Source organism: Cylas formicarius, unplaced genomic scaffold, assembly GCF_029955315.1.
Source record: "Cylas formicarius isolate icCylForm1 unplaced genomic scaffold, icCylForm1.1 PGA_scaffold_1__22_contigs__length_36826433, whole genome shotgun sequence".
Lineage (NCBI taxonomy): Eukaryota > Metazoa > Arthropoda > Insecta > Coleoptera > Brentidae > Cylas > Cylas formicarius.
The window spans coordinates 4,410,087-4,437,342 of NW_026844264.1; the positions used below are offsets into that span (position 1 = coordinate 4,410,087).

The window sequence follows — 27,256 nt, forward strand, 5'->3', positions numbered from 1 at the left end:
GTTAGTTCTTGCCCTCCAAAAATAATCCGCAATAAACAATTTTTATCGATGTCTATCGCTATCTAATTATAAACATTTTTATCGCAGATATTTTGTTTTCAGAAGGTCACACTGCATTCACACTCAACTGTTTAGATGTACGGGGTGTCGATAGTATTTTAAATTGTTTTTTTATTAAATTGCATATTTAAGATGTCTACCGGTAAATTCAACGAACACCCAAAAGTTTGGCGCCTCTTGGTATTGTCTTTAGACAAAGTGGTAGGGGATGACTGGATATTTTCAGAATGGTTGAACGAATTTTGTCATACGTTAAAAAGGGCTAGACCTTCACCTGCGCATGCATCTAAATAACCACATAAACTTATTTAAAATTCGGGTTTGTTTTGAATTTCTGAATCTTCCTGAATTTGATATATCTGTATCCTAATTTTAAACTGCCCGTATTATTTTTTTGAACTCGACAAGGTTTTTAACTTAACAAAATATGTGTGCAAAATGCAAGTCTCTATCTTAAATTTAATAAAGACTAGGAATGCAGTTTGGAGCACAAACACAAGTTTAAAAACAATTTAGTATATTTGCAGTTTTAGGAGTTTTGATGGTGAATAGAAAATAATAATTTTTGTACCTATTGTTTACTTACTTTTAAGAATTCAACCAATGGCCTTCTGAAGAACAAAAGGTTAACAATGTTCAGTATATTTGAAATTCTGGGAAAAAAGTTAGAAGTAACTACGAACTTTTATGTTTTTAATGCAAATTAGGAGAAAGTGTAGTCTAATTTCAAAATCGAAAACCGAACACAGGGCGTTTGCAAGTGAAATAAATCTTTTGTTAGCCAGATTGTCCTCGAAAGAAACGTTGGATCAGACCATTACGATATCTCCTGTTATAAATACATTATTTACATGAACCGGGTGGAATACAACATTTATAATATATATTACTTCATTTTTTAATTTTATACAAAATTCTAGACATTTTGAGATTTTTAATTTTTTATGCGAAAAATGACTTTTGTAAGACGTAAAATATCTGCCAAATTCTTCATTCGGAAGCATTCATTGTTTCACTTGAGTAAGTTTTGCTGTAGACAAAGGACTCGAATAACGAATTTCATAAGAAATTTGAATACATATTAACACAGGGCAAGCGAAAAATAAGATTAAAAATTAAATTAAGAAAACGGTCAAAAATTTTTTTTTTAATGGAAACTACCCGTTTCTATAATTTTTTCATATTTAGTATTAAAAATAAAGGCAATTTTATATTAGGTTGTATATGCCGAATATGTTTACTTTTTCAAATATTTCCTTTTAAACATTTGTCTATCACAAAATAATATGCTGTTGCCATACAAGTTCAGTGTAAGATGGCTATGGCGGCATTTAAACAAAACAAGTGCTAGAATGCTGCCTCCATGGACTCGTGTTTTGTTGTTTATGACTGTCATAATTCAAATATTTTTTGACACGTTATTGATTTATTTATTTAGCGTTTATGATTTTAATTTATTCCATTGCTTGCGTATCATGTTTACTACAGAGCAAAAGATTGATATGATCTTCGATATATATATATATATATATATATATATATATATATATATATATATATATATATATATATATATATATATATATATATATATATATATATATACAGGGTTTTTCACTTAAAACTCCGCACGCCAATAACTCCAAAACGAAAAGAAATATTTAATTTATGTAAAAAGTAGTCAAAGTGTGGGGTCAAGTAGATATTTCCTAAAGTTTAAAAAATTCGACGCCTGCAAAGAGCTGGGCGTCGCGACGCGTCGAAAAATTATTCGATTGCAGAGACTTTGGAAATACGCGCATACAAAAGCACATATTATTTAAAAACTTTTTTTTTATTTGCTCAAACTTATTTACTCTACCCGTTAGTAAGTTATACCGATTTAAAGTAAACATTTCTTGATTAATAAAAAATGTGATTAACGCTTATTTTTACAAGTATGCCATGAATGTTAGTTAGTGCAATTACAAATAATAGATTTCAACTATTTTAGTATGATTTTATTTATTATTTTTTATCGATTTAGTTCTGATAACGTGATAAATAAATGAAAAAACAGTAAAATACCTACAAGTTAATAACCAAAATTATTATTGCAATTAACTACATAATAAGACATTTCAAAAATTTTGTTCAAAATTATGTCCATCTGCTCGACCACAACTATCAAAAACTTTAACAGATGAGCTTGGGTCACTTGTAGGAGAGTCCTTCTTGTGATAGCGGCACACGCTGCACTAATTTTGTTAATGAGATCAGCCATATCTTCGATAGGTTCTTCATAGATAACGTTTTTTAGGTAACCCCAAAGAAAATAATCTGGTGGTGTAATGTCCGGGGACCTCGCCACTCACCTTACCGGTCCATTAGTACCAAACCATCTATTGGGATATTCTCGGTTCAAATACCTCGTTACTATTTGGGCATTATGTGCAGGCGCTCCATCCTGCTGTAGCCACATATTCATTCTAGTGTCAAGAGGCACTTCTTCTAATAGTTCCGGAAGTGTAGTTTGAAGAAATCTTAAATAGCGATCTGCATTTAAAGTTCCTTATATATATATATATATATATATATATATATATATATATATATATATATATATATATATATATATAGTATAGGATTTATATAGTTTTGTACAGAAATGTAAGAATTTTTCTAGCTCTCAATTGGGATGTTATTAATTACATTTTTTATTAAATTTATAAAACTGTGACATAAAGGAGGAATAACATTTTCTATTCCGACCTTTAATTTTACTTGGTTCCACAAATGCTCAATGGGGTTAAACATGCAATGATATGGAGGAAGGCACATGAATTCAGGACTTCGAAAAGTTGCGCTTTTTTGTAACAGATTAACAAAATAAATATAATTTTCTAACAAATATTCCTGGAGATTTCAGTTTTTGAACTTGATGAGGCCGGTGCTTTGCGTAGCAGACGGCTGCGGTAGCTTGTGTTATCCATGACAATGACACTGTTATTGGGAATATTTTTTCAAAGATTGTTTTAAAACCAATTTTTAAAAGATTTCGTCACTTGTATCCTCATAATAAACCAATCTAGAAACCTTAATATTCTTTGCGGTCAACAGCAAGCAGTTTGGGACAAATCCGTCTTCTGACCCCGCGTGTATTATGGTGAAGCGTTTTCCTTTATTTGGAGGTGCTTTCGTCTGACAGTTTTGACGCGACATTGTTATATTCTCGTTAAATAACTTTTTCGAAAGGCACAGTAAAAACGATTATTCAACACTGCCACAAGGGGTCAACACTCAAGAAATATATCACAATAAAAAAAATACCTGACCCACCCCTGCTTTGTCACTCAAGTAAGAATATATTTTTTATTAAAAGCTTTACCCAATAGGTAATAATATCGTTAAAGTTTTATTGAGAAGGGTCCTTCGAGAGCCAACGTGATGAAGATTGAGACAGACTATACATGACCAAAATATAGTTATAAAAATCAAAAATTATTTGTGTCTGGCCGATCCTCGTATCGAAGAAATCGCATGCGCAGATGATGGAGTATATGCCCCTAGTTGCCTTATATTATTCTTTTTACTCACTACTCTAGAATATGCTATTATGCATAGATCAAGCATGCAAAAAGTATTACTTACAGATATTTGGGGTATTTTAGCCCACTGTTTAAGAGCGATCGCATATTTTCAGTAGGTTTCAGAGACGGTATTTTGAGGTTTGCCAATTCCGACGGCCAATTACGTTAGCCTCATTAAACACTGTTATACTTTTCTTTAAAATTCCTTAAATTAATTCACATTTTCTATATCATTGAAAATCTTTAAGCGACAGGAAAATCCGTTTTGATTCTTTCTTCTCATTGGTTTAATGTCATTTGTCAGGGTATGTTTAATCAATACGCAGTGGCGTCTCGTGGGAAAGTTTTTAAGGCAAAAGCGGAAAATTATTAATTGTCTCAATTGTTTGTTCATGACAAGCTACAAGCATACACTATAACAGATCATTCTGAATGTTTTTGGAAGTGCCCTCAAATATCGAAGAATTTTGTAGGTGCTCACATAGAGTTGCATCTAATTAGGCCAAAGAATTAATATCATCATATCCCCGGAGAGCCAATTCAAGAGCTCCGCAAAATTTAATGCAATCAATAATTTCTTGAGCTCTAATGTTGGTAGACCCTAATAACGCAAATTCCGTACATTTATGAAATTTTTATGTCTTTTTATTTTCAAACTTATGCTCTAGATCGGTGACCCCTATTTCCTGCCGAGCTCTATCGCTACCAAACAGTAAGCAGGAAAAACGCTATAGAACTTTTTTTTTGTTAGACACAACTCCATTCATTTTTTGAGTAAATGTTTAAAGTAGATTTGCCTGTATAACTTTTTCTTCTACTTAGGGCAGGTTTTTCAATGGTAAATATCTGGCAATGCGTGCTTTTAATTCTAACTTTTTTTGTAGGAATATTTAGAATATCTCTTCACATTAATTATATTAAATACTACCTTCAGGGTTCACAGTGAATATAAAGTGTCACCAACGCACAAAAACAGAATGACGTGCATTCTATTGTTATTTTTACTTTCAATATGCAGCGTCGTAAACCAAATAAAATATCTCTATTTATAGCAGCAATTATTCGAGATCTGACGAATGTTACTAAGTCAGGATGGCTTCTTCCTTCTTATTTCCTATTGAGGTTAAAGCTCCAATTTTTGTTTGTAAGGACATTTTTAAGTTTTAGGAAGGTTATTATTTCTGAGTTACTTAGTGAAATCTGTGCGCTGCCGTTCATGTAGTCCAGCTAAAGAACAACTCGACAACATCGCCAGCGCGATTATAGGCTGTTTATTCTACTGGACGATTTTACTCAAACATTCATTGCATTTACATTGCATTCCATTTTTTATCATTATGACGAATGCGAAATATTATGCATTTTGTTGTGGATAAAGGAAAATATTTTAGTTAGGATATTTAATTACCTGAAAGTTCTTAATTTTTTGGGAACTCTGCAGCGCATGTGCACCAGCAGGCCCTGTCAATACGACTAAATATCTTTTATTTTATGAACATCTCCTGAAATTTGTTACAATTTCTCAGCATTCCAAAAAAATTCAGGGCAAATTCAAACATTAAAACCACCTAAAAATAATCGAAAAAACAATCCCAACCGTGATTGCTAAGCATTTTAAGATTCTTTTTATGGTATTTCCGGCTTTCACCTCTTTTCATGATACACAAATTGCAACGATAATTGAGATCAAAGCAAATTGATTTTTGAAAAAGCCAAAGAAATAAAAAAAAATACCCCGACCTACCACGTGGCACACAGATGATATCGTACTATTACACCAAGAAGGTATCTGTAAAAATTATTAATATATAGAAATAATACCCTAAGTTTGCCAGCGGCCCAGTCAATTTTGTTTATTAACAATTTTATTCTGGAATTCGGATATTAATTAAAACGAATTTATTTAGATTTATAAATATTGTTTCTTATAACTAAAAACTAATCAATTAAAAATGGTTTGTTTTGTTGATGTAAATAAATATATAGTACATTTATTTATGTGTTATTCTACACAACTACACACACAACTTAAAAAACGCCAAAGAGCCAAAGATGCCTTAGGAAAATGTCGCTCATTAGCGAAATGCGGAGGGTTAAAGTTTAGTTCTTGAAATTGTTATTTCTGTATGAGTCAAGCAGTTTTTGAAACACCGACATGAAGGTTTAGAGTCTGGGTTTTTCTGCAGATGGGGAAAACGATTAAATTCTATTCTGTATATTTTTTTGAAAATTATAAAAAAAGAACAACTACAGAACACCACATTCATTTCGAAAAATTATACTTTAAGACATTTGCACTTTTTATTTCAATCAAATTGTTGGCCCAAAAAAAAATCATTAAGAGCAAGTAGGCTATGAATTAAAAATCTTAGACAGTTATTTTAAAACTAATTAAAAAATACTTCCACGTGGATAATACGCCATAGACATTATGAATGATGACTAATAATAAAAATATGTTCCACGCCGTATATACGCAAATAAAATTGTGAAAATACCGGTATGGGTTGCTTTTTAGTATACTGAATTGAATTTCACTATTTATGCTTTATTTCGTAATTATGCTAACTCATCTTGAATTGTTTATTTATGTATTGCGTTTAATGATAGTATTCCATTGTTCCTTATTAGTTTAGTATATGTTATGTTACATTGTTCCCATTTATAAAACAGGAAAAGGTCCCGATGTAATAAATTATACAAATGTATCCATATTAAGTGCCACACCAAAATTCAATTTTTAACTCCCTTTTTGAAAAATGCAATTATAGACCATCAATATGACTTTCAATCGGGAAGATAAACAATTTTGAATTTAATTACATACTCAATCACTTGTGCTTTGAAGACAGGATATCAGGATCAGATTTTTGCAAAGCCTTTGATAGGGTGCATCATGGCAGTGTCGCTTAGTAAAGTGTGCAAACTTCTGCAATGGATCCCGTCGTATCTGGGGGGATGCAGTCAGGTTGTTAGACTAAAAATTACTTGTCGAAGGCTTTTCCAGTTACTTCGAGGGTGTCTCGTGGCTCTAACAGGGCCGTAATTCTTTTTTGCATTTATCATTGATATACCTGCCTTCGCGATCCTATAATTTACGAACACACTTGGATCGATGGAAATCTAAAGCAGTATCAAAGGCGTCTTCGAGAACGGTTTTACCTTTGACAATCACAGGTCCAACATAATTTCAAAGCCTGGTGGTCATTGAAAACTTATTAGGTCTGAAAACGCTACAGCCCGTCGTGACGAAGCCCACCTCATGCAGTTGTTTTTGCCCCTTATTTCTGACAAAAATTGTGTTTTTGGCAGCCATAGGAATAACTCGTCTAAATAGCATATTTTTTGTACCGTACCACAGAACCAACTAGGGGCGCAATTCATTCATCTCAAGGGCAGCTCCCGGTTGGTCAACAAGAACGAGCATTAAACTTTTTCATTACTGAGAGTAGGTTTAAGAATCATATTCGAGCAAGCATAATATAACAAAACATAGCTGTAAGATGAACTTAGGCTTTCATTTTTTACTTTTTTAGGGGTCAAACCTCTAATTTAATTGTGCATTTTTCATAAGTTTTTATGTAGAAATATTCTCTGTATGTGAAATGCATACGAAATAAATAAACAATAAATACTTAAAATAGAATTCTATTATATTTCCTATAAAAAAAAGTATTCTATATTCTATACAAGTTATATAAATTCTATAAAAAATATATTTTCAAAGAAATTCCGAAGAATTTTAGTGGAATTCGGTGGAATTCCGTTTGATTACATCCTTATCCGATTTGAAGTGTTCCGTTGTGACAAACATGTTATTTTTTTATTTACAGCGTTGTATGTTCTATTAGAAATAAAATGTTTTTGTAGTTGCCAATAATCAGTCCCGTATATCCGTCGATACTATCTAACTAAGTTTTCAAAATAAATAAGAACTAAAAGTTCAGATTTTCACGAAATTATATATTTTGACATGACAATTGTCTCGACAACACCGTGTCTTTATCAAATGTAATATTTACAAACTACCTGTTACTATATAAACCGAAAAATGACCATAAAACCTTAATTAATGTTGTTGCGAGAATTTAAGTTCATTAAAGGAGAGGTATTTAAATCTAATTGATTGTTAAGCAATACATTTGAATGTGTCATTTTGTTAATCTCCATGGCTTCCAATAAATTTAATTTTCTACTTTTTGTGGCTGTATGTAATATATCAAAATTGTCGTCAAAAATGTGTTTTTCTGTGTTTGAGTGTGTGAGAAGGTTTGATTATGGGAAACCCACTTAGTCCTTTGTTAGCCGAGATTTTTATGGATAATTTGGAAAATATCATACTAGAACATCCTTTAAGTAAAAGTCTTTTATGGTAGTATAGATATGTGGACGATGTCTTTGCTTGCTTTGTTGTTGTTCTTTTTTAAATTACATTAACTCAATACATAATCGTATAAAATTCACTATCGAGATTGAACAGAATAACTCTATTAATTTTTTAGACTTAACTATTACGAAAGTGCAAAACAAATTAGATTTTTCAATATATCATAAACCTTCACAAATGGACACAGTCATACATAACAGCTCAAATCACGCTTATACACACATAATGGTTGCATTTAAATCTTTTATACATAGACTTCTTAATACGCCACTCCCCAAAGAAAATTACAACAAAGAACTCAACAAACAACAAATTGCACTGAACAACGGCATTAGAGATAAAATTATAAATAAAAAACAAATACAGACAACAGTAAACATTATTTATCCGAAACATAATACAGAACACGAACAATTTAAAAGAATTACATACATCGGAGAACCTAGTCAAAATGTTTAAAATATTTGTCAAAATGTGGTTTAAAAATAGCTTTCAGAACTAACAACACAATAGGAAAATATTTAAGAAACAATAAATGTCCAAAATCACAAAAATCAGGTGTCTACAGGTTGAAATGTGGATCTTGTCCTAAAGTTTATATTGAACAAACAGGTAGATCCTTCAAGAAACGCATTAACGAACATATAAGAGCGTTTAAAAACAATAGTCTAGATTCTAATTATTCTACACACTTAAACACATAAAAACACATTTTTGACGACAATTTTGATATTTTACATACAGCCACAAAAAGTAGAAAATTAAATTTATTGGGAGCCATGGAGATTAACAAAATGAGACATTCAAATGTATTGCTTAACGATCAATTAGATTGAAATACCTCCCCTTTATTGAACTTAAATTCTCACAATAACATTAATTATGGTGTTATGGTCACTTTTCGGTATATATAGTAGCAGGTAGTTTGTAAATATTACATTTGATAAAGACACGGTGTTGTCGAAACAATTGTCATGTCAAAATATATAATTTCGTGAACATCTGAACTTTTAGTTCTTATTTATTTTGATAAATGGATTTTCATCAAGTAAAAGTCTTCTCAGTTCAATTAACTAAGTTTTTAATAATAATTTTCTTTCTTAAAATAAATTATTTTCGTATATACAAACATAACATAGCATAATTCCTCCAGTGGTGTGATAGATCATCGCAAGGTGGAATTTTTGTCCGATGAAATATTATTTAAGATATAATTGAATGCACATTTCGCTATTCGAAAGTATTGAAAACTTTATGTTCTAAGCATCGCATTTCAATATCTATTTTCTAACCTATAATAATTAGTACTATTAGCAAAATTTACTGTTAAAACACCAATGTTATATTAAAAATTTCAGTAAAATTACAATACAATATATTACAATAAAGAAAAACAATAAACAAAGATTAAATACAAAAATATTTTTTTAGGGCAACCCGTACAGCTATACAATTGTTTCAAGAAGTTGCAGAAGATTTAATGAACAATATCCGCATTTGCCACTAATGTATAAGAAACGAAAGAAACGAAGAAGGGAACTTTCAAAACCTGTTACAAAATGAAACCAATGCATATTTTGACGCATTTCTACATGCGTCTATTCCGAGTGCAAAATATGATTTAGTCATATCTTGCGCTTCCATTCAACGGATAGTGAAGAAACATAATATGCATAATTACAAAATAATTAGAATACCAAAAGATCGAGATTTTTGAAATAGAATTATTTGGACGCACAAGTAAAAATTTTCAAGGGAGAGTATTTTTAACAGAAGATATAATCATTTGGTCATCAGAAAATCCAAAATTGGACGAGATATGCGATTTGAAGATACATTTAGTGTTTTGTTTGATGATGGATAATAAAATAGATTTTTGTATCTACAAGTAGTTACAGAATTTTGAGACAATTTGCCATTAGCGTTACATCGTACATGTTGGTACCAACTTGATGGAGCTGCGGCTCATTGCACAAATAGTCAAAAACTTACTTTAACTTATGCTTGAAAACTGATGGATAAGGCGTCTAGGTCCGTGGAATTGACGCCGCGTTAGTCAGATATTACACCGGCGCTATTAAAGAAAGTGTGTATAAAACTTCAGTTGGAACGATAGATTTGCAACGCCGTGTCAGAAGGGCAAACAAAATTCAAAGGGCAACAGTTTCCAATGTTATGAAGTCAATACAAGGATGTCTTAAAGCAAATGGAGGTCATTTCAAGCATAATACTCGAGAAAATGTCAGCATCGCTTCTTTTATCCCTCGCTGAAATGGGATTATTCACAATTTTCCATACAGTTGATGTTGGAATTTTCGTCAATGTGGCCGTTTCTTCCAAAGATGCTTGCTTGCTGGCACCATGTTCAATGAGAGTCAAATAAACATTGTTTATAACTTCCTTAGTCTCAATAGAATACTGTTTTCTACATTTGGGCGGGAGCACCTTCTGAGATACACTAGACTCGCACATATTTTGCATAATTCGCACACGATTCAACACACGCCGTATTACACACGAAATAAGAATGATTACTAATAAACTTAAACTAAGTAGTATACCACACCAAAGAATATTATTTTCTATTACGGACCACAATTTTACCTGAATTTAAATTCCGAAACTTTAGGTAATAATTTTGTTGCATTGTATGTTAATGACTACCCTTGGATAATCCCATTCAAAAGCAATTGGTCACTTTCTTATATCTATGAACAGACCATAACCCACATTTCAGGTTTTTATCGTAAGTCATTCTCCATAAACGTCTAATAGGACCCGCACCGTGAATAACCCTGTGAACTTAGGATCAAACACTTTTTGAATTTTTTTTTCATCATTATTAAGAAAAAGAATAAGAAATTCCTGAATGGACCACGAAAACTGCGTTCATGCGCAAAAACGCCAAAACCTAACATGCATTCTTTCACTGGAACTTTCGGCAGTATAACAGATCGGAACATAAATACACGTGGAAAATATTACCGCCGTTAATCTTTCGCGAAACTGAAAATATTTTTAGTTACGGGACGCGTGTGTTCCAGATCAAACGAAACGCATTACGTTGTAACAAGAAAACCGAAAGCGAACGGCTGCAACTTTGGACCCCTACCGAGTTGACATTAAAACAGGGCGGTATCGTCCTGGTCCGGCCCTGAGCGAAATTAGAGCCAAATTGAGAAAAAACCGTCTCGACATCGGGTTTCATCACGGCAAAAACAAAGACGAGCCTTTAATAACACCGATATCAAACAATCCATCCCTAAAAATGTATTAGGCGCTGGTAAAGGCGTCCACGCATCTCGGGACATAACGGTAGTTACCGCGCCCTTCGAAAAGACATCGCGGTTCCCTTTTAGGTAGACTGTGAGTGAATTAAATATAATTCGATTTAGAAATCACCATAAATTCGCCATAACAGAAAGAAAATAACGTTTTTTAGTGCCTCCGTGAAAAACTAAATAACAAAAAAATCCTCCTCTTGTGTGTTCAATGAGTGCGGCCACTTACGTCTTTCCAACCTTTAGATTCCAAATAACAAATTTGGAGATGGGAGTGGCTCGGAATTTTAAGAGAGTAACTTACAGATATTTTATGGCTAGTAGGGTACTTGCACAAAAAATAAAATTATTTAAAAACAATTAAAATCGTAAGGTATTATCAAAATGAAGTTCCCATCTGGCCCCACGTATACAAACATTGAAATAACAGGTAAAATAATCTCATTGATAGAACGTGGTATTTCGATGTTTTCGGAGAAATTTTTGTTTAATTTTGCTTCATTTAGTATTTGGAAGTTTTATAAAGACTGAAAATGGTTGATGAGGGTCTTATAAAAGGGCAATTAGTCCATTTATCTACAGTTGATATATTTACGACATTAAAAATTCGAAGGATTTTTCTTAAACTGAAGTTTGTGGTGTAAAAGCTAGCAAGTAAGTAAAAATAGTAACATACCGCCATTCTTAAGGTGAGTTTGTAGGTACAGAGATTTAATTTAAAAGTTCAGTTAATATAAAAAGTTCGCTAATTGAAATTTAGTGTTAGAGTTTATACAAAAAATTATTTAAAGTTTAATTTAATTTTAAAATTGCCCAACTTTTAACTGCGTGGTTAAATTAAATTGAACTTCACGTTACTAGCTTTTATCAGCTGAAATTATTTAAATATTACGTCTCCTAAGCAAACAAATGTACTTCCGGTTCTAATTTTTTTTAAGTCAAAAATAGAAGCATAGAATTCATTTTACCGAATTACATCAGTCAATCCCAAGTACGATCTAGGCCTATTTTGCAACTTCTTTACTGTAAAAAGTGAATATATACTTATATATATTTTTCTTTTCAGCAAAAAGTTCTTCACTCACATCACTATGACCACAACTACGAGCTTCACTAAGTGTTAATAAAAAGTTACTGTCATATTTGGTATAATGTGTTTTTATAAATATACACACATTTTAATTAAAAAAAGAAATGGTCAAGTTCCTTATTACGCTGAAAATAGACTAGTTTAAACTATATTACTCAGACCTATCGACATTTTAGACACAAATAAAGATTTGAGTTTAACTAATTTAATCTCAATCGATTTCCTATTCCAATGTCTTGGTAGCTAAACTATATATACCCAGAGATTTTTGACCGAAATGTACCCCCCACATGGACAGCTTTCTACCTTTTCAACTTAGTATCAGCAGATTATGTTATGCACTATGCTTTAAACACTCTCTTCGTCAAAAGAGAGACGAAATGTCCTTTTTTTCTTTATCTTTCTACAGAAACAGAAAAATACAAATATTTTCTGGATCAAAGCAATATTTCGTTACTAAAGTACCCCTTCAAAAATTAAAATGTAGTAATAATGGTATTGGCAGAAACAAATAAAAGCGAAAGAGCAATTGTTTGTTTGGGTAAACGAATTGCCCAGAACCGACCCAGAAATGCAGAAGTGAATTGTTCCAACACATTGGTAAGTTGAGATTAATGTTCGTTTCTTGTTTGTATATATTTAAGTCCCAGATATAAAAATAATATAAAAAAATTGTGAGTTCTGTAAGTTTGCCATTAGATTCTGTTCAGATTTAAATTTTAATTTAAACTGAACCGCGTCAACGAAGAAAGTAGCAAAGACCCCTTTTGTTAGACAGCGAGCAAAACCATCGTAATTTATAAGTAACTTCTCATTTTGCTTGCAAACAAATATCTTTATTCCGACCTTATTGCTGAGGTAAAGTCAGATTATATCGTGTTAACAGTTTTTCTTTAATATACCTAAAATACCAGTTCGGCAGCAATTGTTTCCGGAAGCATTAACCACGGCGTGAATTTTGACGTCATTTATGGCGATCACGTCATGTTTGGGAATCAATGTTTGACAGTTTTATGGCACCCTAGTTTATTTTCATTGTTATTGATTTTTTTAATACAAAAGAATAATCTCATATTTGTACAGCGATTTTCTACAATAATCTACATAATGGAGAAAACACAAATAGTAAATAAAATTCAAAAATATATATAAATGAGATATTTTTTAAAACTCTCTATCTATCAGTGTTTCCTATTAATTATTGTCCATTTGAATACTTTTTATAATATCTTGTATTTTTAGAAATTAAAGATGTTTAAATAACGTTTGTGTTAATAACTTAATGACCAGGAAAAATATGTTAAAACAATATCAATGAAAATATTAGGTGCCGTTTCTGATATGCTATTTTTGTTTTTCGTTGGGAAAACGTTTTGTTGCTACTATATAAATTTCATCCTTTTTCTAAATGCTAATATATATATATATATATATATATATATATATATATATATATATATATATATATATATATATATATATATATATATATATATATATATATATATATATATACCACACTGCTTTTTGAATGAAAATACCAGAACGCCTAAATATCTCGAAAATTGCCAAAGCTTTAACGATTAAATTCAATATCTCAGGGTTTTTGAACATGCGGAATTCAAAACAACAATGTTGTCAGATTTATCACTTTTACTTTAAACCTCATCATTTTGTTATTTTAAATGGGATACCCTAATTATTTTTATTGCAATCAAATGACTAAGGTGTTGTAATTCAGATTTTTTTCTATTGATTACTGAGCTACGGCAACGTCGCCTTTTCACAAAAAATTACGCTCAAATAACGCCAAAACTGGCAAAGCTGGAACGATAAAGTTCAATGTTACTTTTTACTGAAAACGCGGCGTTGCCGTAGTTCAGTAGTTAAAAGAATCAAAATTTTCAAATTATGAGAATAGCTCAATTAATTTAAAAAAAAATGAATAGGGCATTCCATTTAAAATAATAAAATTATGACGACTACCGTAAAAGTGGTAAATCTTACAACAATGGTGTTAGCATGTTTGTTTTCTGCATGTTCAAAAATCTACGGATATGGATTTTTATCGCCCCAACTTTGCAAATTTTCAAAATATTTCAGCGTTCTGGTACTTTTACAGGGTGTCCCATGAGTAATATTACAGGGCAAAACAGGAGATTCTTTAAGTAGAAATATTACGATTTTACGAAAATTGTCCAATGTAACTAAACTAAACTAAACTAACTGAAGCAAATACGATAAAGGCGCTTTCGGTGAATTTCTTTTTTTATTTCTTCGCTGTTTGTCAGTATTTTTGACGTTTTGAAAAAAGTTTTGGATAGTTTTCCGATACTGCCAAGTCATAATTTGTTTTCCAACGTGGAGATGCGCGACATAACATGTTTATACGGACAAGAGCATTATAATGGGCGTCGAGCTCATTGGGAGATGTTTCCAAACCGAAAGCGCAAAGACATTAACATTTTTAGGAATATTTATAACAGAATCGGTGAAACTGGTTCGTTCCGCTCTAAAAGGGATTCTTTTATGCGACTAAAAAATTATTACACCGGAGTGAGCAAATCTACACTTTTTAGCGTTTTTCAGCAAGAAAGGCTTTATACGTATCACTTGACTACTGTGCAAAATCTTTTCCTACCTAACCAAAACGTCGACCCAATGTTTTTTAATAAAATAATGGTTACAGATGAAGCAAAGTGTCTATAACTTTAGAAATAAGCTTGCGTGGGACCTAGAAAATCCCCATTTGACAACTGAACGCCATTTCCAACAGGAATTTAAAGTAAACGTTTGATGCGGATTAATCGATAATTGCATATTAGGACCCATCGAGCTACCAACTAATTTAAAAAAGGTGTAAGAAGAGATATCTTTATTAAAAATCTACATACACTGAGGTACAAAAAAGTTAGGAAGTATCAAATGTTGCGAAAGTACCACACGTAGAACCCTCTACAATCTGGCGAAAAGTTATTAACGAAAATCGATTTCTCACGTCAAAAAGCTCCGCTTTGCTAAACTTTATTTTAAAAAATCAAAAATAAAATTGCAACTTTGACACCCTGTATCTCGGTTAATAGCAACTTCTGGACTAAGGTAAGTTTCGTTGAAGCGTAATATTTTTCCCTAAAGAATCTCCAACTTTGCCATGTACCATTGCTTATGGGACACGAAAAAATAAGGATTGAAGGATTGTGTTTGAGAGATGTGCTCCTAAAACCTTGGCGTTTATCGCGGCATTAAAACGCGGCACGTGTGTGGCAGCTTTACCGGTATAAAGCGCATCGTATCTGGGATCAGGTTTTGGCGTTTTAGCTTTTATTTGAACTCGGACGAGTTACATCGGTTTCAGTTGGATTCTCAACTCCAACGGAGAATATCGTGGCAGCAGGGTGAGCGTCCTGCCGCTCGGTCGAGACCCGCGCGTACGACTACGCGCGATTTTTGATCCGTCCCCATAAATGCGATCCATTCAATTATTCGCTATCAGTGAAAACGAATCCAAATAAACAATACAGCATTTTTTTATCGGCCGACATCATGTAGATCGCAATATACATTTTTTCCCCCAGGGGTACGACCAAATGTGTTCACTATTTTTACGTTCGTGATTTTTTTTTATTTAATATTCGTTTTGTGATAAATTTTCGGCCGTGGTAACACTATGCGTTTCCGCTTAGTAGTGGTCGTGGTGATATCGACTCTTACGTATTCCGAATCGACCATACAAACAGTAAGTAATAATTAATAATTTATTCACAACACATTATTATAATTTATAAAAAGGGATATGAAAAGAATTTATGAAATATTCAAATCTTCTCGTAGGGCCCTACATTTTCATACCTATGGGCCCTTGGGCAATCAAAAATTCGGAGCTTGCCAGCTTTTGTCTCTGTTTATTGTTACAAAACAAACAAACATCAAAATCTATATCTAAACTATATTTAAAAATGATTTAAAAATAAGCCATCATCACTCATATCATTTTTATATAGTTTTATTAAAGTGTGTACTTTTTGTCCTTATGAAGTTCAGTCAGTTGGGTTAAAATTTGAAATATTTAGCATTTGAACCGCACTTTTCTAACCTTTTTTGCGTTTCGTTATTAATCGTATCTATAATAGCAAAATAAATATTTACTTTGAAATTATTTAATATATTAATATTTTTAAATTTAGATCGTTTTATTATTATTATTAAATAATCAAATTTATCGCTTAACTGCGTTAGGTAATCAATTATATTTTTAAATTATCAAATAAGGACAGAATATGATTCCAGAAAAACGTGACTGTACTACCTCTACTAGTGTACAGGGCGAGTCAACGATGGAGTAAATTTCATGATCTCATTGATGATAAAATTGTTATTATTTGAAAATATACAGCGTTGCTCAAAAAACAGTGACGAATAAAACATACATTTTTTTAAATGGAACACCCCATTTTTAGATTTTTTAAAAATTCGTTTTGAAATTCTACAACTTTTTTTATTAATAATAACAATACATACCTAAAAGTGATAGTTTTTCCAATATTTCAATTTTTGTAAAATAATACTAGTTTTCACACTTACAAAAAAATTAGGATAGCGCCGTTATTTTGCAAGGTAGGTTACTAATATTTGATATTAACGTTATTCAAAGCTGACGTAAAAGACGTTTGCAATGGAATTTGAATAAGATGCTACAAGGTGTTCAGAATAAACGAATATTTGGCATCGTTTTAACTTGAAAAATCATGATTTCCTTGAATTTGAAATGATTTTTTCTGAAAAATCTTACGAAAACCTACAACTTTGATTAAATATGTTATATACCTATTTTTAATACTTCGCGATTTATTTAGTCGGATAAGAAAGAGAAATTGGTGGAAACTATTACACTGGTATATAGTGGTTTTGTTGCCCTCGATATGAGACTAATTTTAGATATATTTATGCTCACAATTCATGAAACTATCAATGATTTTGTAAGAATTGCTCTCAATTTTGTTAAAATCTTTATTGTCATTTTAATTCAAAAAAATCGGAAAACAAGAAATAAAATGACATAAATGTTGAAAATATTAGTTTTATTTTAAAAGATTAACAAACATTGAAGTAAATAAAGAAAAAAATGTTAAAAACTTATACTATATTTCCATAAAACGCCTTTTATTAGCTTTTCTTTTATAACTCTTCTTCGAACAATCACTTTTTAAAGGCCAACAGTAATCTGCCATCATGTGACAATCTCAGCGACCCTGATACCGTTCTTCCATCACTTTTAAATCCTGGTGGAACCACTCTCCGTGTTCTTCACTATAATTCCCTAAATTATCCGGGAATTTATCTAGATGATTACGAAGATAGTGTAATTTGATACTCATATTTGCTCCTAGAATCTGAAAAATTGTCATCATATTTTGCACAATGTCTTCATAATTTGGCGCTTTATGATTACGTAATAAATTTTCGACTACCAATGCAAAACTTTCCCAAGCTTTACTTTCCGTTACAATCATAACATCATTTGCTGGATTTGAAGACCATCAAATATTCCACCTTTCAACTTTTCCATACTAAACTTAGGAAATTTTCTACAAATGTAATTAAAAGAGTTTCCGTCCTTGTCTAATGCTTTTAAAAATTGCTTGATCATTGCTAACTTAATATATAATGTTGGGAGTATGATTTCGTCTCTGCTTACCAATGGCTCTCTTATTACATTGGCTTTACTGACAGTTAAAGAATCTCTCATAGGCCAAACATCTTGATTCCAATGATGTTGCTTTGCTCTACTGTCCCACATACAAATAAAGCAGGGGTATTTCGTGCATCCACTCTGTTGACCGAGTAAAAAATTAACCATTTTCAAATCTACACAAATCGGCCATTGATGCTCCGAGTATTTAATTTTTTATACTCCTCTTTGAGTTTTATTGAATGGGCAATTGGAATAGATGCAAATTTATTACCATTGTGCAGTAAAACGCATTTCAAACTTCTTTTAGAACTGTCATTGAAAAGTCGCCACTCAGTAGGATTGTATGCTGTTAAACCCATGTCTAAAAGTAGCTTCGCGATATCATTACAGTACACTAGTCCTTCGTCTTCACTAAAAAATTGCAATAACTCTCACTGTTGGGGCCAATAATTTTTTTTCTTTTAATCTTGAGGCTAATAATTCTGATCCTTGTTTTGATAAATAGAGATCAAGTATTAAGTCACTGAGTTCATTTTGAGAAAATAACTTGGGCGGAGATGTTTCACCTTCCCATTCACTTCCACTTGTAGACTGTCCCGATTTCTGTGAATTTGATAACATCATTGTTTCGGAGGGCATTCGAATGCAGTATAGGACATTTTGTAGATTGTAAATCTGGATATCTCCAGGTTTGATTGCGATTGAAATCTTTAGCCTCTACAACGCAAAAGTAACAATCATCGAAATGATTTGTGGGCTCCATCCAGACCATCGGAATACCAAAGTCTAATCCAGAACGTTCTCAGACTCAGACAGACTCGGCGAATAACTTACAAACTTTATGAGGAACCCGTGGTTTTTCTAGTTTGTCCATTTTAAAACCGAAATATTCAGTGTAAGCCTCCTTAAGAAAGCCTGTAATTTTTCCCTGCTGTTTTTTTGTTAAATAAACACCGCAAATATAACAAAACAAATCAGTACTACATTTACACTTTCTTCTTGACGAACTCATATTTTAAAACACAAAACAAATATATATTCAGTAATTGAAGCGAAATATTAACCCATAAGAACTTATTTAGATTCACGTGTGGTACTTCGTATTGTAGAATAACTGAGATCTCAGCTGTTTTGCAGAGCAAAGGATCACGTGATGTTTGTATGCGCGAAAAAGTTGTCCAGACCGATAAAATCGATTTTTATGAATAAAAAGCTGATTATTCTTCAAATTAAAAGATTAGTGAAAATCATAATATATATATATATATATATATATATATATATATATATATATATATATATATATATATATATATATATATATATATATATATATATATATATACATATATATATATATACACTGTGTTCGAAGTGTTTTCGGAGCGCGAGCATTGAAGATGCCAAGTGAGATTTTGGCGAAACGTCTGCAGGATTCCAGTCGGATGCAAGATTTGCAGGATTCCAGTCGGAGTTCAACGAGCGAACGGATGATATCCCGGAATATAGTGTCATCACATTTTTCTATCCGTGAATCAATACGTGAGAATATATATATATATATATATATATATATATATATATATATATATATATATATATATATATATATATATATATATATATATATATATATATATATATATATATATATATATATATATATATACAATGTATTCAGTGTTTAATAGAACGGTTTCGTGATAGTGTTAGTATTGAATATGAAAAACGGGATGCTACCAATGAGAACTGAAAGTGCAAAACTAACATTGAGATCCAACAAATATGCTCCGCATTACTATCGAGAAGTATGAGAATTTTTAAATAATCGTTACCCACAGAAATGGATTGGTAGAAATGGAAGATAAGTTAATTTGTAATAATTGGTATTTAATATTATTTCCTTTTTCTGAATTTAAAATTTTTCAGTTATTTCGACCAAAATTGCTAATAACTCCCTGTTGCTTTATCTCTCCAACAAAGTTCATTCTCCTGTTCATTTCTAAATCTTCATAGGATGCGTGGCGAATAGTTTTGTCATGGTTAAATAATATTGTAGCAATAGTCTTAGACAGAAAGAAGGGTTAATATTGGTAAAGTTAAAATAAATGGCAAAATATGATAGGTATGTGACATACTTCATAAAAGTTGTAGTTGTAACCAAAACTATTACTTTTATGTATGTATTATTATTATTATTAATAAAAAAGTTTGAAAATTTCAAAACAAATAAAAAAAAAGTTTGTCTGCCATTTAAGAAAGTCGAGGTTTTTAAATTTAAAATGGTCCAAAATTATTCATTTTGAACACTCTGTAGCATCTAATTCAAATTCATTTGCATATATCGTAGTCGTCTTCGAATAACGCTAACATCAAATTCGAGTGATCTACTTTCAAAAATAATGACACTATTTTTTTTTTTTTGAAAGTGTGAAAACTCGTATTTTTTTCGAAATATTAAAATATTGGAAAACCTGTTAGGTTTGAGTATGTATAATTATTAGAAAAATATATTTCATTCGTCATGCTTTTTTGAACCACCACATGATTAAAAATAATTTTAAATTCTGCATCCTAACTATCTTCACAACTTTTGTTTTGATGATTTCCTCATAACTTTGGAAATCATTGAGATATACATATACATTTATTTCGCTATCTTGATTACTTTTTGATGTGGACGAGTACGTATCTACAAATACACCTTCACCTTGAATTTGAATATCTTTAATTTGAACTACAATATCGCTTAATTTAAGAATTCAACTAGAACTCTTTTTAAACTTTTTTATATTATGTATTTTCTGTTTTTAGTGTCACACTCATAAATTCGCTTAGACATAGCTAAAAATAAATTATTTAATTTTAGAAATAATACCTAAAAAACTGACTAAAAAAGGATTAAACTAAATTGCCCCTTGTTATACATATTCTAGTACATACTTAATACACTGACCTTAAATATACAATTCCGTTTCCGCTTATTAAATAAGCGAAAAAACTGAGTTACTATAAAACTAAGTTAACAAGATAATTCTAAATCAAAAAAATCCTAACATACTGTCAGAAAAACTACAAAAAAATGGCTCATTAGTTTAACAGGTTGCCTATTTGATCTAAACCAATTAAATTTTAAACTAAAGATGTTTTTATTATTTGAAAATTCGTCTCTATCATTGTATCAATTGCTAAAATGCGGCCCAAATTTGTTTCACTTATTGTAAAAATATGTTTAACTTAGTAAAATGACCGCTGTTGTGTCTTACCGATTGATATTTAAAATTTTAAATATTGAATAAGCCTTGATTGGATTTGCTAGCGCCTAGACATGCATTTTAAGAGAAGCAACAATAAAAAATTAATAGTTCTTTCTTGCTTCTTTGTGTACCCTGCGGGCTCTTGTGTCCTACTGCAAATATGGCGGTGTTTGTGCACAAAAGATTTAAATTTGGTTAGTTGCCATCCCCGAACCGAATACTATATTAGGGTACTATGAACCACGTTGAAATATACTGCTGATAAAAATATTATTAATACCTAAAAAAAACAAATAAACAGTGACTTTATTATACTAAATAGACTAAAAGAATAAGTTGCACAGGGTGGAAATAGAAAACCGACCACCCTTGATTTTTGAGAGATTTTAGCAGGTGAAAACCGAAGTTTGAGTTAGTGTTTTTTTGAGGGCGGCATACCTTTTTTGTTTTCCAATTTGGTATGTCACAATATGAGATAAATTCAAACGAATTGACGTGCTCAGTTGCTTAAATTGAGACACTCCGTATATTTTTTCGTTTTTCGCTAGAAGATAATATTCTGAATACAATATGTCGTGATACCTAACTTCTACATTATTTAATTTCGAAAATTCTCATTCATCCAGATGGTGTAGGTGAATCAGATGCAGATGTTTTTGAAGTATAAGAGTATATGGAAGTTATGCTAAACTACAGAAACCAATTTGTTACCCATAAAAAATGCAGAAATAAATATTATTTTTTCTATATTTATTTAACATGGTCGGCAACTTTTTGGTTGTATTTTTTGGAGCGTTTATTAGCAGCAGACGATTAGTACTCTCGAATGAGAAAAAAAAACTAATAACAAAAAAATAATGAGGTGATTGTCTGTTTAAAACAAAGGGTGGTTTTTTATATAAACGTTGGTTCAAAAGTGAAACATTAGAGATATGGCGGATTTATTTTTATTTTTTAATTTGAAAATGAAAATAGCTAAATCAATAAAATATTACGGCAGTATTACAGTTATAGAAACACTACCCGTATCATTTTTCCTAACTAAACTTAAGAAAAAACTTATACAATGACATAAACCAAGTATGTTTTTAATTTTCGGCTTTATTCAGAAACTTTTTGTTTCCTTCGATTTCCAACTAAAAAAAATTAAATCTGGTGGGTTGTTGTCACTTCTTAAGGCGTTTCTTATTATTGCTGTATTTGACATTGGCCAGTTAGTTTAAATACAAAATTCGACTAAATTAATTTACACTAATGCAGAAATCACATATTCATTTTCTGTAAATGCTAAGTTTTGAAATAAAAGATAATATATGGAAAATACTTCTGTGTACTCCCTTCTGGAAAATACCTAATTATATACAGACCTAGCGTGCGGGAACTGCCATTTTACCGCGTCAATTTCGTTTCGCAAGGATCTGAGCCATTTTCGATATGTCCGGCTTAAATTTTGACGATCATATCAGTGAATATTTTCGTGTTACTTTGTCTCAGTTCCTGGTTACATTTTTGCGAAACAAGACGAATACATTCACTGACATGATCGCCAGAACTGACAAACGTCAAAATGCCGTAATATCTCCGAAACTATCATATGGCTCCCAAATCGGGATTTCCCCAAATCCGTACGGTAAAATCCCGAAAATGTCCGAAGTGGATGGGATCCGTGGGAAACGAAACTCGCGTGATGAATTGACGTTTTCCTCCCGCTAGATTGGTTTATAATTAGGAATTTTACATAAGGGAATAGGAAATAGTATATTATGCAACAAGTGCGGTAAACGGCATTTGACTCACAATTTTATTTCACACGAGCGGAGCGAGTTTTTAATAAACGAGTGAGTTAAAAAGTTTACCCAACGTGTTGCATACTATACATTTTCTACGACCGTTAGTTTTTGGGTCCATTTTCGCAAAACAACACGAATACATTCATTGACATGCCCGTCCGAATTGACCAACGTCAAAATTCAAAGCGTTTTAAATATCTCCGAAAACATCCGATTTCTCCCAAATCCGTGCGGTAAAATCCTGGAAATGTAAGAATATTCTTGGATTCATTCTGAAATGAAATTGACGGGGTAAAGTGACACTTCCCACACGCTAGATCGGTGGGTAATTAGGTGCTTTACAGACGGGAGTCAAAAATAGTATATTATGCGTGCGGTAAACGGCATTTGACTTACGATTTTATTTGACACGCGCGGAGCGAGTTTTTAATAAACGAGTGAGTTAAAAAGTTTACCCAACGTGTTGCATACTATACTTTTTCTACCACCGTTAGCTTTTGGGTACATTTTCGCAAAACAACACTGACATGACCGTCAGAATTGACAAACGTCAAAATTCAAAACGTGGGAAATATCTCCGAAAACATCCGATTGCCCCCAAATCCGTGCGGTAAAATCCCGGAAATGTCCGAAGTGGCTCGGATTCGTGGGAAAGGAAACTGACGTCGTAAAGTGACGCTTCCCGCAAGCTAGATCGGTGGGTAATTAGGTATTTTACAGACGGGAGTAGAAAAAAATATTTTTGTTTTTCATTTAAATAAAGACCCGTATTTTTATTATTGTTTTTAATATTATTACTATTATTGTGAATGTTTTCTAATAATCAACTACTAAACAAACTAAAATGTTTGATCTATTAGTCAAAGAAAAAAATAGTCTTAAGTGATCTATTTATCTATGTATTTTGAAGTGTCAAAATAAATATTTGGATTTAGCGTAATTGTGTTTATGGCTTTAAAATTATTAAAAGGTACTGATCAATCTGGGCCGCCACCTAATCATTGCCGGGAAGATTCACGAAATGTAGGCAAGAAACGCCTTGTACAAGCAGAAAGACCCAAAACCGACTTAGCAAAACCTGCTTATTAAACAATATTTAAAAAAATGAATACATTTGGAACTCTATTTTAGTTTTTCTAAAAATCTTATGTAGACTATATTATATCTCTGTAAATGATTTTTAACACTATTCATATAAAAATGTGGCAATTTTGCATGCTGAGAAAATGGTCGTCAATTTGAATTAAACTCGTGACTCAAATGCCTTTTACCACACTTGTTGCATAATATACTATTATTTTTTGCCGTTGCATAAATTTTTCCTTAAATTTAGTTAACGAAGGTTATAGGGGTAGTCCTCACTTTTAATAAATAAATAAGTATGCACAAAGTGTGTGAATTTATTATAAGACTTCCGTAATATTTTGTTGCTCTATTTATTTTCGTTTTTATGATGAAAAATAAAAATTTTTGGGCCATATTTGTAGGGAGATATCTCCCTAATGATAGGCTTTCGATCCAACAAATTACGCTTTATTTTAAACAAATAATCAACACCTTAAGTTTATCGCATTTGTTTTGAAACGCCCTGTATAAGACATTTTCCCAATCCACTGCTTAAATTTGGCTTCAAGTTATAGTACGATATCTAAATTTACCTGTTTTGGTTCATATTTCCATCAAAAATATATAGGGTCCCTATTACTCTCACATCTAGCCCATTGATTGGATTTGAATTCTTCCTTATCTGGATTTTCTTGCACTCAGGAATAATTATTATATTTTAAAGTCATTAAACCTACCTATTAAGTCTTCACATTATACGTAATGGAAAATCATTGTCAATATTACAATTGTTCACTAACCAATATGAAAATGCCATTCTTGATTGAAGATCTCGTTGTAAGGCATCAACCTTTTCGGCTCTAAGTGATTTAAACTTATCATTTTTTTAAAATGAAGTATACCGAGTTGGGGCACAGAGACTTACCAGTCAATGAATAGGGAAGCAAAAGGAAACACTGAGAAAATGAGCGAAAACTATTTGCAACATTTTGCAAGTTCTACATTGGGGTAATATCAACCGCGTTCAAATAAACTGTGTCCAAGTTCAGGATGTCTATCATAGGAATATTGGAAACCGTAAGGGTTAAATTGAAAAAATGTTGCATAATTTAAAATTGCTGTTGAGAAAACTAAAAAACTTACATCACTCCGAAAATACGCAAAACTAGCTTTACTTAAAGAAGGTCGCGTTCTACGACGTTTTTTTTTTTTGTAAAATTATTTTTTCATATGGTCCGTGAAACAACTACACCACGTATTAAATAATATAGACACAATATGATTCTACATTGTTTAAATCACAAAAAAGGGTTTTTAGTAAATGTTAAATATTTTGGTGTAGTAGACACCGACATGATAAATAATAATAGAAACAAAGATGAAATGATAGGTGGATCACGTCACATGTTAATTCATAAAAGAATTTTTTTAAAGAACTTACTACTAAAGATTATTGACACAAGTGACCATTTTTTTCCAAACACAGACATCGCTTGTAAGTAATTAATAACTAAAAAATAAATAAATAGTACCTTCCTTATACTAAATACACTAAAACAATACATTATAAGGGGTATTTTTTTTCGATGTATAGAACTTTAAGTTGCAATAATACAACGATGGATTATTCGATTGATATGAATTTTATTTATCCGAAAGATAATCTTGTGATATTACATTTTAAATTTGATTTCTGGCATATGACCGCCACGGCTTGCGCGGATGTAGTCCAATCTGGACGTCCAATTTTCGATGACTTTTTCCAACGTTTGTGGCCGTATATCGGCAATAACACGCTCTATACCGATCACCATTGACTGTAACGTTCTGGCCATCATCGTTTTTGAAGAAGTACGGACCCATGATTCCACCAGCCCATAAAGCGCACCAAACAGTCAGTTTTTCTGGATGTAACGCTGTTTCGACATACACTTGAGGATTAGCTTCACTCCAAATGCGGCAGTTTTGTTTGTTGACGTAGCCATTCAACCAGAAGTGCGTTTCATCGCTAAACAAAATTCGCTTATGAAAATCGGGAACAACGGCAATCTCGTTTTGGGCCCATTCGACGAATCTACGCCTTACTTGATGATCGTTTGGCTTTAATTCTTGCACGAGTTGGATTTTGTAAGCACGTAAACCAAGATCCTTCCGTAAAATCTTCCATAAAGTGGATGGACACAGATCCAATTCCTGTGCTCGATGACCGAAGGACTCATTCGGATCTTCCTCAATGCTACGCTCTACAGCAGCAATAGCTTCTTCGGTACGCACCGTACGGCGTCTCTGAGGATGCGAGTTATCAATAAGAGTGAACGTGGTGCGAAAACGTTCCATGGTTAATCGAATGAACTGCTCTGATGGACGATTTTGTCGACGATAAAATGGACGTAGTGCGCGATACGTATTCCGCACAGAACCATTGTTTTCGAAATAAAGTTACACTATTTGCAAGCGTTGTTCAGGCGTGAGTCTATTCATAATGAATTGCCAAACCAAACTGAGAATAAATCACTTGACAGCTGTCAAATCGGTCGCCATCTTGAACAGTAATGCCAACTTAAAGTTCTATACATCGAAAAAAAAACACCCATTACATACTATGAAATGACGATTTTCGATAAACAGTAATCTACGTTAGCTAAGCTCTCAGCGATACGAACAAACTTCCTTAAGTAGTGGCAAAATCGAATCTAGGAGTCCAGAACCGTCTTCAAGCTGATCTGTAATATGCCGAACTGCAGTACTAGCTGAAGCGATCCAATAATCATCAGGTTGCAAAGCCTCAATTTTATGTCATTAGAGAAAACTTCTTTGTTTCGATACAAGTTTCTTAGTTTATAGCCGCTGTTTTGGATTAGAGTTTTCAAGTACGATTGATACCTCATAACACTATTCATAAAAAGGTCTAAATTTTTTACACTGCAGATATTTGCTGTTTAAATGAATTTTCTTTTAGTCCTATTTCTGAAATTAAAGCAAACCTAGGTAGGCAAACAATAGAGAATAAGAAAGAGATGCAGATTAAGTTTATGGCGAAGTTTATGGTGGACAAAGTGTGCGTT

The 27,256-nt window shown here is 31.9% G+C and overlaps 1 protein-coding gene and 1 pseudogene across 1 annotated transcript in view; both read left to right on the forward strand.

The window, feature by feature from the left end:
• Positions 1–11,681: 11,681 nt before the first annotated feature.
• LOC132696272 (uncharacterized) lies at positions 11,682–15,250 on the forward strand (annotated as a pseudogene).
• Positions 15,251–15,757: 507 nt separating this feature from the next.
• The window catches only part of LOC132696823 (plasminogen), a 77,928-nt gene continuing 66,429 nt past the window's right edge, over positions 15,758–27,256 (forward strand). Inside the window, exon 1 of the mRNA XM_060661876.1 lies at positions 15,758–16,123. Within this exon, the coding sequence (XP_060517859.1) occupies positions 16,055–16,123 (69 nt within the window). The 5' untranslated portion in view covers positions 15,758–16,054. The remainder of the gene's footprint in view (positions 16,124–27,256) is intronic.